Here is a 13,217-nt window from a genome sequence, read left to right as displayed (position 1 = left end):
GCATGATATTATATAAGGAGACAAAATAGATAAGGGATATCTAGACTAAAGAATAAAGACTATAGAATAAAGACTAAATATATAAGGTGGCAATACATACCATTAGATGAGGAGAGAATATGGAGTAAAGAATAAGCATAGACTAGAGTATGAAAATAAGCAAGAGTTAAGTACCAAGTTAATTTCGGAAGAATTTATGAATTTATGAAATGCACAGATGATAAATCGTCAGGCGAGGCCGTTCTGAGGTTAAAAAGAAGGTATTAAAATAAAAGAGTAATTTATCGACAACATAAGAACAGCACAGCCACATGTATGTAGGAAGTTTGTGTGTTTGATTGCATTAATGCTCTAGTGTTTGTGCGTTTGCTGTCTAAAATTGTTGCAGTTTTCGGCATGTTGTAATATAAAACAGCTGCCTTAGGGAAACACGTGGATAAAACAAATGGAGCAGAAAAGTAAATCAAGTAATATGAAACAGAGAACAGATGTGGAAGCACATTAGGCAGAGCGTCTGCACGACGCCATGCCCGAGATGTCCGGTGATTCCTTCGAGGTACGCAATGAGCTGATAAAACGACAGTGCGAAGGTTGCGAGTCATTAGTTTTGTTCCACTACTCTCTGACTCACTACGTATCGCATCGATTGTTATCGTGATGGCGGCTTCGGAAGCAGCAAAGAAGACGACCAAGAAGAAAGCGCCCGAGCATCCACCGACCCAGGTGATGGTCAATGCTGCTATCGGCGCACTGAAGGAGCGGAATGGATCATCGCTTCAGGCCATTAAGAAGTACATCGCAGCCAACTACAAAGTAGGCGATATGGACCGACAGACCATCTTCATCAAGCGAGCTCTGCGGAAAGGGGTTGCCAACGAGACACTGGTTCAGACGAAAGGTGTCGGGGCATCTGGCTCTTTCAAGCTGAACGTCAAGGCAGCAAAGGCAGAGGCGGCGGAGAAGGCACGAAAAGAGAAGCAGAAGGCAAAGGTTAAGGCTGACCGCGAGAAGGCAAAGGCAAAGGCAGCCGCAAAGAAAGAGAAGGCGGTCGCCAAGAAGGCCAAAGCTGCAGCAGAAAAGAAGGAGAAGAAGAAGAAGGCGACAAAGAAGAAGCCGGCGAAGAAGACGGCAACCAAGTCGGAGAAAACGAAGACGCCCAAGAAGAAGACCGCAGCAAAGAAGCCATCCAAGAAGGCAACCCCGAAGAAAGTGGCGAAGAAGACGACGACCAAATCCAAGGCGGCAAAACCAAAGAAGCCTGCTGCCAAGAAGGGTGCCAAATAAGTTTATTTGCACCTCACACCAAAAATCAAACGGCTCTTTTAAGAGCCACCACAAACCCAAGAAAGAATAATTGTTGCAGTATCAACTAGTCGATGGAAAGATGCACTGAGAAAAGAAAGAAAGAAAAAAAAAAGAAGGAAATACACGAAACGGGGAAATAGAAAGGAATAGTTTACAAAAACAGAAATCATTCTCTATTGGTGAATTTATGTTGAAAAGGAGAGAAATGGTAGATGAAGGCACAATTGAGGAGTTTTATGTGTTACTCAAGAGCAAACAATTGTGTGAGAGCTAGCGAAAATAGGCTAAACAGAATGCGAGCGGGGGGAGGGTGATGGTTTTCGTTTGGGAGAGAAGTTTTACTCTGAAAAATCGTTTCAAGCTCGAAATTATGTGAGTGTGAGTGTGTGTATATATGTATATGTATATGTATATATCTGCCACTCCATATCTATGTAGCTTTATGCTGTCAATATTATCATATGTGTATTTTATTTGTTCATTTCTTTAGGTAATGTGCGACAGAGTAATGTATGTGATGTGACACAGTGCCCGTCCGACTCGCGGTGCTGGTCTGGTCAACGTAACGAACGGCCGTGAGGTGGCGCACTCGATCCAGCCGGATCTCGTGCAGGCGGATCGTGGGCTGGCCGCGGCGGACAGTAGGAGAATGGGGCGTCGCCCTCCATGTCCGCAAAGCGGTTACTTAACCCTGTTCGGTCATTGGGAGCGTCATCATTCGGCTTTTGGATCTCTCATCAGCTAAACCACAATCAACTCACGCCATCATGTCTGGACGCGGTAAAGGAGGCAAAGGACTAGGAAAGGGAGGAGCAAAGCGGCACCGCAAAGTTCTTCGAGATAACATCCAGGGCATCACCAAGCCAGCCATCCGTCGTCTGGCAAGAAGGGGCGGCGTGAAGCGAATCTCGGGCCTCATCTACGAAGAAACCCGCGGAGTCCTGAAAGTCTTCCTTGAGAACGTGATCCGCGATGCAGTGACATACTGCGAGCATGCCAAACGCAAGACGGTTACTGCCATGGACGTCGTCTACGCACTGAAGAGGCAGGGACGAACACTCTACGGATTTGGCGGCTAGAATTTAACGGCCTCCTGCACCACAAAACAACGGCTCTTTTCAGAGCCACCACATTATCAAGAAAGAATACACTTAATGAAACAAGTTTCCACATCTCTTTCCTTTTCTTATTACGGAACGTCATCATAAGTAGCACGTTTGAATCAATGCGCAATCTATATATATATATATATATATATATATATATATATATATATATAACCACACTGTTCGTACATCTTTTAAGTTCAGATTTCTGTTTCGTGGCAATGCTCTTAAAACGCCCTCATTATACGCTTTACAGAGTTTACCAGTTGTAATTGAAGGTAATAGAATAATTATGGCATCCATTCGCTGATCACAGCCCCCAGTTGCAAATAGAGAGAGTGAGAGAGAGAGAGAGAGAGAGAGAGAGAGAGAGAAAGAGAAAGAGAGAGACGTTATTTTCATAAGTAAAGTTGTTGTCATACAATTGTAAAGTTGTTGTCATACAATTGTAAAGTTGTTGCTTTATGTGTAAAGTTGTTGCCTTTTTGGTAAAGTTGTTGCTCCCATAGTGGGCGGGTTGTATAAAGCAACAACATTACACATTTCTTTGGTGAAGTTGTTGCCTTTGCTCATAGATATTTCATTAAGAGTTGTGAAGCTCACAATGCACATGCCGCCCCACGCCTGGACATGGACGGGAATTTGGAGATACTACCAAGACAGTATCATTCAGAAAAAAAAAAAAAAAATAGAAGATAAAAAAGACACACACACACACACACACCCACCAACAAAAAACAAAAAAAAAAAAACCCCTGCTAATTATTGACTACATTGTATTATGAATCAAGTAGATTGTTTGGCTTCACCTGATATTGAGTTAAACTCACTAAAGAGGATAGATTCTATACACTATTTGGCATATAGCCAATTTTACGCAGATTCAATACCCTCAATACAAAATGTGGGTAAGTCTGGACAATATCTTGCTGTCTGACATTGGCTTTTGGTATTGTGCAGTGGGAAACAAGCAGTCAATCAATCAATCAATCAAGTAGGTAAAAAAAAAAAGAGTATCAGCAAAGTATGAATGCAAGAAGGTATGTTTGTTGTTTTTTTCTAACGCAAAATGAATATTTACAAATAGATTTCAGCTTCAGCGTGTCAGCAAGCGGCGACGAAGGTAGATAACGTGTAAGCTTAACACGCAATCAAAAGGAATAAGGGAAGTTAGCAGCTTTTTTTGCGAGATACGAAACAGAATATATATAGTTACAGGAGATTTTCTAGATCTAGTTTGATTACAAAGAGAAAAGAAAAGAAAAGTAAATGGTGATTTAATATTTGCAGAGAATATTATTCACGTTTTTCATTTTTACACGCAATTCGTGAACAAATTAAGGTAAAATTGGACAAAAATCTGTCTACTGCCATCTGGTGGCAGAAACCGTTATTCCACCACCGCGGCCGGCCGGCCGGCAGGCGGGGCCGTCACGCCCGCCTGAATCGATGCTTCTGCTAATCCTCATCTAATTTGCATGAACTGTGCGAGCGGATCCTCCGAACGCGTATAAAAGAGGAAAGGGGGCAGCTGACCATAACATTTCTCTTTCAAAGCTGCATCGAATTCGCATCCGCCTAGTCTCTAGTCAACGCTCACAATGGCTCCTCCATCCGGACAAGTTGCCAAGAAGGGTTCCAAGAAAGCTGCCAAGGCTCCCCGGCCCAATGCCGACAAGAAGAGGCGTAGGAAGAGGAAGGAGAGCTACGGCATCTACATCTACAAGGTTCTGAAGCAAGTCCACCCAGATACTGGAATTTCGAGTCGCGCCATGTCCATCATGAACAGCTTCGTCAACGACATTTTCGAACGCATCGCCGCCGAAGCTGCACGTCTCGGTCAGTACAACAAGAAGTCGACCATCAGCAGCCGTGAAGTGCAGACCGCAGTGCGCCTCCTTCTCCCCGGAGAACTGGCAAAGCACGCCGTCAGCGAGGGCACCAAAGCTGTCACCAAGTACACTACATCCAAGTAGATGTCCACAGTCGCCTATATCTCAAACGGCCCTTATCAGGGCCACCACATAACCAAGAAAGAATATCCCACTGTTGTATGAAATCCTAATCATATACTAATTATAACGAATCGAAAAGCTAGTACTTTACTTTAATACAAATCATCGCTTGTTTATAGTGACTTCACATTGTATGCTTATTTATATTTGCTTCTCGTGTTCACTTAATGTATTCGTTAATTAGTTTATTGACAGCACCACCTGATTGAAACATGGTAAAATTAGGCAAACATATTACAGATTAATGTTTAAGACCCGCACAATATAGATTAACTTCCAATCAGCCAGCTCTTCCCTTTCGGGTAAAAGAGTGTATTAAATTACCACACCGCTTTATACAATCGTCTTCTTAACGAGCTGTTGCTATATGAATCTATTCCAAATACCATCATGCACGTATAGTAATAATATCACTGTTACAGCAGCCTGCATACAGAAAAAAATCGTTCGGAATGATGTTTTCAGTATATTATACGCCGAAATAATCATTGAATTCGCGAGCTGGTATCTCAACGGCGCCATCTACGGGAAGGCGTGAACAGGTTGAGCGGCGTGACCAACCATAGCGGACGGGACGGGTGGGGGCCGCCGCTGCGGGGCTGGTGCGCCCAGATCGGACAAAGGAAATCACTGCTTGACCAATCACAGGCCACGGATTGGATCCGTCCCGGGTCTAGGGATCCATCGTCCGCGATATAAAATGGGAGCTGGATGTCCGGCGGTTTCATTCTCTTCCCAACTCCGCATCGAGAAAACTCCCCACTCGTTACCTGAAGAAAACATGGCTCGCACCAAGCAGACGGCTCGCAAGTCGACTGGAGGCAAGGCTCCTCGCAAGCAACTGGCTACGAAGGCTGCTCGCAAGAGTGCCCCCGCCACCGGAGGAGTGAAGAAACCTCATCGCTATAGGCCCGGCACAGTCGCACTTCGTGAGATTCGCCGCTACCAGAAGAGCACCGAACTTCTCATCCGCAAACTCCCCTTCCAGCGACTTGTTCGTGAGATTGCTCAGGATTTCAAGACCGAGCTGCGCTTCCAAAGTTCTGCTGTCATGGCCCTCCAAGAAGCGAGCGAGGCTTATCTCGTCGGTCTGTTCGAAGACACCAACCTGTGCGCCATCCACGCCAAGCGGGTTACCATCATGCCCAAGGACATTCAGCTGGCCCGTCGCATCCGGGGAGAGAGGGCGTAGAGAGAGGCCTGTCCTCCGTGGTCGCACCACACAACACAACGGCTCTTTTCAGAGCCACCACATTATCAAGAAAGAATATCATGGTTCATACAGGACAATATTCTGTTTGTTATTCTTAGTTTTAAAAAGTAGAGCCTTGGATGATGTTAGATATTTATGTATTTAAAAGTGCACACGTAGTTGAACGGAAATGAAAAATGAGAACAAGAAAACCACAAAGATAAATGAAATGCACGTAAAGTAGGGATATCTGCCCCCCCCCCCCTTCAAATGAAACGCAGTCTACGGCGATTATGTACCTAGCAAATCAATTCATATGTAATTGAGACGAGAAGGGGTCTGTAAGGTGCTTGATAGAGAGGGAGAGAGAGAGAGAGAGAGAGAGGGGGGAGAGGGATAGATAGGGAGACAGAAGGAGTGAAGGGAGGGGGGTAAGAAAAAGTAAAACTATATGGTCAAGAAAAGGAAAAAAAAATGAAAGATTGTGACGTTAATTCGGAGTCTTTTTACCAATGTGTTGACGTGATCCGAATGCTGATTCAACTGAAAGTGTGTATTCACAATTGCTTTATTGTGAAATATAATATATGGACAGCCGCCGCGATACAACTAGCTGCATTGAACTACTAGACACTGTGCCGAGTTAGCCAGCAAGAGGGCAGCAAACAGCGCTTGTGTCCGCACTGGCAGCAGTAGCAGCTGCCCACTTCTGCCACCGGCTACGCTGATTGGTCGACCGGTCAACAAAAGGATCTTGACCCGCTGGATCCCCGAGCGGGGTATAAATGGGTGCGGAAACAATCGGCGGGGATCACACTCTCAGTTGAATCAGCATTCAGATCACGTCAACACATTTGTCTCTCCGTCTCCAACCATGTCTGGACGAGGAAAATCTGGCAAGGCTCGCACCAAGGCCAAGTCTCGATCATCACGCGCCGGCCTGCAGTTCCCCGTCGGCCGAGTTCATCGCTTCCTTCGTAAAGGCAATTACGCCCAGAGAGTAGGCGCTGGTGCACCAGTGTACCTAGCTGCTGTTCTGGAGTACCTGACCGCTGAGATTCTGGAGCTGGCCGGCAACGCCGCACGCGATAACAAGAAGACGAGGATCATCCCGCGACATCTTCAACTTGCCGTTCGCAACGACGAAGAGCTGAACAAGCTGCTGGGAGGCGTGACAATCGCTCAGGGTGGTGTACTGCCAAACATCCAGGCTGTGCTTCTGCCGAAGAAGACTGCAAAGTCCAGTTAGACACTTCACGGCGGCTCTTTTCAACCAAACGGCCCTTATCAGGGCCACCACATTTTCCAGAAAGAATACATTCAATTCATCATGCTATTTTGTGTTGTGTTGAGATTTCCGCTATATCTGTTTTTTTTTTTTTTCTGTTCTTTTCTTTTTATTTTTTTTTTCCTTTCTCTCTCTTTCTCTCTCTCTCTCTCTCTCTCTCTAATTATCCTTACTTGAATCACACATAAATAGGAAATGTAGAGAAAGGAAGAAATATAATGATATATATGTAAGGTGAAAATGCATGATATTATATAAGGAGACAAAATAGATAAGGGATATCTAGACTAAAGAATAAAGACTATAGAATAAAGACTAAATATATAAGGTGGCAATACATACCATTAGATGAGGAGAGAATATGGAGTAAAGAATAAGCATAGACTAGAGTATGAAAATAAGCAAGAGTTAAGTACCAAGTTAATTTCGGAAGAATTTATGAATTTATGAAATGCACAGATGATAAATCGTCAGGCGAGGCCGTTCTGAGGTTAAAAAGAAGGTATTAAAATAAAAGAGTAATTTATCGACAACATAAGAACAGCACAGCCACATGTATGTAGGAAGTTTGTGTGTTTGATTGCATTAATGCTCTAGTGTTTGTGCGTTTGCTGTCTAAAATTGTTGCAGTTTTCGGCATGTTGTAATATAAAACAGCTGCCTTAGGGAAACACGTGGATAAAACAAATGGAGCAGAAAAGTAAATCAAGTAATATGAAACAGAGAACAGATGTGGAAGCACATTAGGCAGAGCGTCTGCACGACGCCATGCCCGAGATGTCCGGTGATTCCTTCGAGGTACGCAATGAGCTGATAAAACGACAGTGCGAAGGTTGCGAGTCATTAGTTTTGTTCCACTACTCTCTGACTCACTACGTATCGCATCGATTGTTATCGTGATGGCGGCTTCGGAAGCAGCAAAGAAGACGACCAAGAAGAAAGCGCCCGAGCATCCACCGACCCAGGTGATGGTCAATGCTGCTATCGGCGCACTGAAGGAGCGGAATGGATCATCGCTTCAGGCCATTAAGAAGTACATCGCAGCCAACTACAAAGTAGGCGATATGGACCGACAGACCATCTTCATCAAGCGAGCTCTGCGGAAAGGGGTTGCCAACGAGACACTGGTTCAGACGAAAGGTGTCGGGGCATCTGGCTCTTTCAAGCTGAACGTCAAGGCAGCAAAGGCAGAGGCGGCGGAGAAGGCACGAAAAGAGAAGCAGAAGGCAAAGGTTAAGGCTGACCGCGAGAAGGCAAAGGCAAAGGCAGCCGCAAAGAAAGAGAAGGCGGTCGCCAAGAAGGCCAAAGCTGCAGCAGAAAAGAAGGAGAAGAAGAAGAAGGCGACAAAGAAGAAGCCGGCGAAGAAGACGGCAACCAAGTCGGAGAAAACGAAGACGCCCAAGAAGAAGACCGCAGCAAAGAAGCCATCCAAGAAGGCAACCCCGAAGAAAGTGGCGAAGAAGACGACGACCAAATCCAAGGCGGCAAAACCAAAGAAGCCTGCTGCCAAGAAGGGTGCCAAATAAGTTTATTTGCACCTCACACCAAAAATCAAACGGCTCTTTTAAGAGCCACCACAAACCCAAGAAAGAATAATTGTTGCAGTATCAACTAGTCGATGGAAAGATGCACTGAGAAAAGAAAGAAAGAAAAAAAAAGAAGGAAATACACGAAACGGGGAAATAGAAAGGAATAGTTTACAAAAACAGAAATCATTCTCTATTGGTGAATTTATGTTGAAAAGGAGAGAAATGGTAGATGAAGGCACAATTGAGGAGTTTTATGTGTTACTCAAGAGCAAACAATTGTGTGAGAGCTAGCGAAAATAGGCTAAACAGAATGCGAGCGGGGGGAGGGTGATGGTTTTCGTTTGGGAGAGAAGTTTTACTCTGAAAAATCGTTTCAAGCTCGAAATTATGTGAGTGTGAGTGTGTGTATATATGTATATGTATATGTATATATCTGCCACTCCATATCTATGTAGCTTTATGCTGTCAATATTATCATATGTGTATTTTATTTGTTCATTTCTTTAGGTAATGTGCGACAGAGTAATGTATGTGATGTGACACAGTGCCCGTCCGACTCGCGGTGCTGGTCTGGTCAACGTAACGAACGGCCGTGAGGTGGCGCACTCGATCCAGCCGGATCTCGTGCAGGCGGATCGTGGGCTGGCCGCGGCGGACAGTAGGAGAATGGGGCGTCGCCCTCCATGTCCGCAAAGCGGTTACTTAACCCTGTTCGGTCATTGGGAGCGTCATCATTCGGCTTTTGGATCTCTCATCAGCTAAACCACAATCAACTCACGCCATCATGTCTGGACGCGGCAAAGGAGGCAAAGGACTAGGAAAGGGAGGAGCAAAGCGGCACCGCAAAGTTCTTCGAGATAACATCCAGGGCATCACCAAGCCAGCCATCCGTCGTCTGGCAAGAAGGGGCGGCGTGAAGCGAATCTCGGGCCTCATCTACGAAGAAACCCGCGGAGTCCTGAAAGTCTTCCTTGAGAACGTGATCCGCGATGCAGTGACATACTGCGAGCATGCCAAACGCAAGACGGTTACTGCCATGGACGTCGTCTACGCACTGAAGAGGCAGGGACGAACACTCTACGGATTTGGCGGCTAGAATTTAACGGCCTCCTGCACCACAAAACAACGGCTCTTTTCAGAGCCACCACATTATCAAGAAAGAATACACTTAATGAAACAAGTTTCCACATCTCTTTCCTTTTCTTATTACGGAACGTCATCATAAGTAGCACGTTTGAATCAATGCGCAATCTATATATATATATATATATATATATATATATATATATATATATATATATATATATATATATAACCACACTGTTCGTACATCTTTTAAGTTCAGATTTCTGTTTCGTGGCAATGCTCTTAAAACGCCCTCATTATACGCTTTACAGAGTTTACCAGTTGTAATTGAAGGTAATAGAATAATTATGGCATCCATTCGCTGATCACAGCCCCCAGTTGCAAATAGAGAGAGTGAGAGAGAGAGAGAGAGAGAGAGAGAGAGAGAGAGAAAGAGAAAGAGAGAGACGTTATTTTCATAAGTAAAGTTGTTGTCATACAATTGTAAAGTTGTTGTCATACAATTGTAAAGTTGTTGCTTTATGTGTAAAGTTGTTGCCTTTTTGGTAAAGTTGTTGCTCCCATAGTGGGCGGGTTGTATAAAGCAACAACATTACACATTTCTTTGGTGAAGTTGTTGCCTTTGCTCATAGATATTTCATTAAGAGTTGTGAAGCTCACAATGCACATGCCGCCCCACGCCTGGACATGGACGGGAATTTGGAGATACTACCAAGACAGTATCATTCAGAAAAAAAAAAAAAAAATAGAAGATAAAAAAGACACACACACACACACACACCCACCAACAAAAAACAAAAAAAAAAAAAACCCCTGCTAATTATTGACTACATTGTATTATGAATCAAGTAGATTGTTTGGCTTCACCTGATATTGAGTTAAACTCACTAAAGAGGATAGATTCTATACACTATTTGGCATATAGCCAATTTTACGCAGATTCAATACCCTCAATACAAAATGTGGGTAAGTCTGGACAATATCTTGCTGTCTGACATTGGCTTTTGGTATTGTGCAGTGGGAAACAAGCAGTCAATCAATCAATCAATCAAGTAGGTAAAAAAAAAAAGAGTATCAGCAAAGTATGAATGCAAGAAGGTATGTTTGTTGTTTTTTTCTAACGCAAAATGAATATTTACAAATAGATTTCAGCTTCAGCGTGTCAGCAAGCGGCGACGAAGGTAGATAACGTGTAAGCTTAACACGCAATCAAAAGGAATAAGGGAAGTTAGCAGCTTTTTTTGCGAGATACGAAACAGAATATATATAGTTACAGGAGATTTTCTAGATCTAGTTTGATTACAAAGAGAAAAGAAAAGAAAAGTAAATGGTGATTTAATATTTGCAGAGAATATTATTCACGTTTTTCACTTTTACACGCAATTCGTGAACAAATTAAGGTAAAATTGGACAAAAATCTGTCTACTGCCATCTGGTGGCAGAAACCGTTATTCCACCACCGCGGCCGGCCGGCCGGCAGGCGGGGCCGTCACGCCCGCCTGAATCGATGCTTCTGCTAATCCTCATCTAATTTGCATGAACTGTGCGAGCGGATCCTCCGAACGCGTATAAAAGAGGAAAGGGGGCAGCTGACCATAACATTTCTCTTTCAAAGCTGCATCGAATTCGCATCCGCCTAGTCTCTAGTCAACGCTCACAATGGCTCCTCCATCCGGACAAGTTGCCAAGAAGGGTTCCAAGAAAGCTGCCAAGGCTCCCCGGCCCAATGCCGACAAGAAGAGGCGTAGGAAGAGGAAGGAGAGCTACGGCATCTACATCTACAAGGTTCTGAAGCAAGTCCACCCAGATACTGGAATTTCGAGTCGCGCCATGTCCATCATGAACAGCTTCGTCAACGACATTTTCGAACGCATCGCCGCCGAAGCTGCACGTCTCGGTCAGTACAACAAGAAGTCGACCATCAGCAGCCGTGAAGTGCAGACCGCAGTGCGCCTCCTTCTCCCCGGAGAACTGGCAAAGCACGCCGTCAGCGAGGGCACCAAAGCTGTCACCAAGTACACTACATCCAAGTAGATGTCCACAGTCGCCTATATCTCAAACGGCCCTTATCAGGGCCACCACATAACCAAGAAAGAATATCCCACTGTTGTATGAAATCCTAATCATATACTAATTATAACGAATCGAAAAGCTAGTACTTTACTTTAATACAAATCATCGCTTGTTTATAGTGACTTCACATTGTATGCTTATTTATATTTGCTTCTCGTGTTCACTTAATGTATTCGTTAATTAGTTTATTGACAGCACCACCTGATTGAAACATGGTAAAATTAGGCAAACATATTACAGATTAATGTTTAAGACCCGCACAATATAGATTAACTTCCAATCAGCCAGCTCTTCCCTTTCGGGTAAAAGAGTGTATTAAATTACCACACCGCTTTATACAATCGTCTTCTTAACGAGCTGTTGCTATATGAATCTATTCCAAATACCATCATGCACGTATAGTAATAATATCACTGTTACAGCAGCCTGCATACAGAAAAAAATCGTTCGGAATGATGTTTTCAGTATATTATACGCCGAAATAATCATTGAATTCGCGAGCTGGTATCTCAACGGCGCCATCTACGGGAAGGCGTGAACAGGTTGAGCGGCGTGACCAACCATAGCGGACGGGACGGGTGGGGGCCGCCGCTGCGGGGCTGGTGCGCCCAGATCGGACAAAGGAAATCACTGCTTGACCAATCACAGGCCACGGATTGGATCCGTCCCGGGTCTAGGGATCCATCGTCCGCGATATAAAATGGGAGCTGGATGTCCGGCGGTTTCATTCTCTTCCCAACTCCGCATCGAGAAAACTCCCCACTCGTTACCTGAAGAAAACATGGCTCGCACCAAGCAGACGGCTCGCAAGTCGACTGGAGGCAAGGCTCCTCGCAAGCAACTGGCTACGAAGGCTGCTCGCAAGAGTGCCCCCGCCACCGGAGGAGTGAAGAAACCTCATCGCTATAGGCCCGGCACAGTCGCACTTCGTGAGATTCGCCGCTACCAGAAGAGCACCGAACTTCTCATCCGCAAACTCCCCTTCCAGCGACTTGTTCGTGAGATTGCTCAGGATTTCAAGACCGAGCTGCGCTTCCAAAGTTCTGCTGTCATGGCCCTCCAAGAAGCGAGCGAGGCTTATCTCGTCGGTCTGTTCGAAGACACCAACCTGTGCGCCATCCACGCCAAGCGGGTTACCATCATGCCCAAGGACATTCAGCTGGCCCGTCGCATCCGGGGAGAGAGGGCGTAGAGAGAGGCCTGTCCTCCGTGGTCGCACCACACAACACAACGGCTCTTTTCAGAGCCACCACATTATCAAGAAAGAATATCATGGTTCATACAGGACAATATTCTGTTTGTTATTCTTAGTTTTAAAAAGTAGAGCCTTGGATGATGTTAGATATTTATGTATTTAAAAGTGCACACGTAGTTGAACGGAAATGAAAAATGAGAACAAGAAAACCACAAAGATAAATGAAATGCACGTAAAGTAGGGATATCTGCCCCCCCCCCCCCTTCAAATGAAACGCAGTCTACGGCGATTATGTACCTAGCAAATCAATTCATATGTAATTGAGACGAGAAGGGGTCTGTAAGGTGCTTGATAGAGAGGGAGAGAGAGAGAGAGAGAGAGAGGGGGGAGAGGGATAGATAGGGAGACAGAAGGAGTGAAGGGAGGGG

General features: G+C 44.8%; 9 protein-coding genes across 9 annotated transcripts; all 9 read left to right on the top strand.

Annotated features, from left to right (window-relative positions):
* Nucleotides 1-657: 657 nt before the first annotated feature.
* Nucleotides 658-1,284, top strand: LOC140226206 (uncharacterized). Its single transcript, XM_072306697.1, has one exon. The coding sequence runs from the start codon at nucleotides 658-660 to the stop codon at nucleotides 1,282-1,284; it is 627 nt and encodes a 208-aa protein (XP_072162798.1).
* Nucleotides 1,285-2,072: 788 nt separating this feature from the next.
* Nucleotides 2,073-2,384, top strand: LOC140226205 (histone H4). Its single transcript, XM_072306696.1, has one exon. The coding sequence runs from the start codon at nucleotides 2,073-2,075 to the stop codon at nucleotides 2,382-2,384; it is 312 nt and encodes a 103-aa protein (XP_072162797.1).
* A 1,628-nt stretch (nucleotides 2,385-4,012) lies between these two features.
* Nucleotides 4,013-4,387, top strand: LOC140226441 (histone H2B.2, embryonic). Its single transcript, XM_072306907.1, has one exon. It carries the CDS (start codon nucleotides 4,013-4,015, stop codon nucleotides 4,385-4,387), a length of 375 nt encoding a protein of 124 aa, XP_072163008.1.
* A 739-nt stretch (nucleotides 4,388-5,126) lies between these two features.
* Nucleotides 5,127-5,618, top strand: LOC140246571 (histone H3, embryonic-like). Its single transcript, XM_072325913.1, has one exon. The coding sequence runs from the start codon at nucleotides 5,127-5,129 to the stop codon at nucleotides 5,616-5,618; it is 492 nt and encodes a 163-aa protein (XP_072182014.1).
* Nucleotides 5,619-6,492: 874 nt separating this feature from the next.
* On the top strand, nucleotides 6,493-6,867 carry LOC140226460 (histone H2A, embryonic). The gene has a single exon (XM_072306925.1). The coding sequence runs from the start codon at nucleotides 6,493-6,495 to the stop codon at nucleotides 6,865-6,867; it is 375 nt and encodes a 124-aa protein (XP_072163026.1).
* Nucleotides 6,868-7,805: 938 nt separating this feature from the next.
* Nucleotides 7,806-8,432, top strand: LOC140226204 (uncharacterized). Its single transcript, XM_072306695.1, has one exon. The coding sequence runs from the start codon at nucleotides 7,806-7,808 to the stop codon at nucleotides 8,430-8,432; it is 627 nt and encodes a 208-aa protein (XP_072162796.1).
* Nucleotides 8,433-9,219: 787 nt separating this feature from the next.
* Nucleotides 9,220-9,531, top strand: LOC140226203 (histone H4). The gene has a single exon (XM_072306694.1). The coding sequence runs from the start codon at nucleotides 9,220-9,222 to the stop codon at nucleotides 9,529-9,531; it is 312 nt and encodes a 103-aa protein (XP_072162795.1).
* Nucleotides 9,532-11,180: 1,649 nt separating this feature from the next.
* LOC140226443 (histone H2B.2, embryonic) lies at nucleotides 11,181-11,555 on the top strand. Its single transcript, XM_072306909.1, has one exon. The coding sequence runs from the start codon at nucleotides 11,181-11,183 to the stop codon at nucleotides 11,553-11,555; it is 375 nt and encodes a 124-aa protein (XP_072163010.1).
* Nucleotides 11,556-12,294: 739 nt separating this feature from the next.
* LOC140246570 (histone H3, embryonic-like) lies at nucleotides 12,295-12,786 on the top strand. Its single transcript, XM_072325912.1, has one exon. It carries the CDS (start codon nucleotides 12,295-12,297, stop codon nucleotides 12,784-12,786), a length of 492 nt encoding a protein of 163 aa, XP_072182013.1.
* Nucleotides 12,787-13,217: the final 431 nt, after the last annotated feature.

This window comes from Diadema setosum, chromosome 3 (assembly GCF_964275005.1).
Source record: "Diadema setosum chromosome 3, eeDiaSeto1, whole genome shotgun sequence".
NCBI lineage: Eukaryota > Metazoa > Echinodermata > Echinoidea > Diadematoida > Diadematidae > Diadema > Diadema setosum.
Note: the sequence above shows the minus strand (reverse complement) of the source record. Positions and strands in the feature narration are given on the sequence as shown.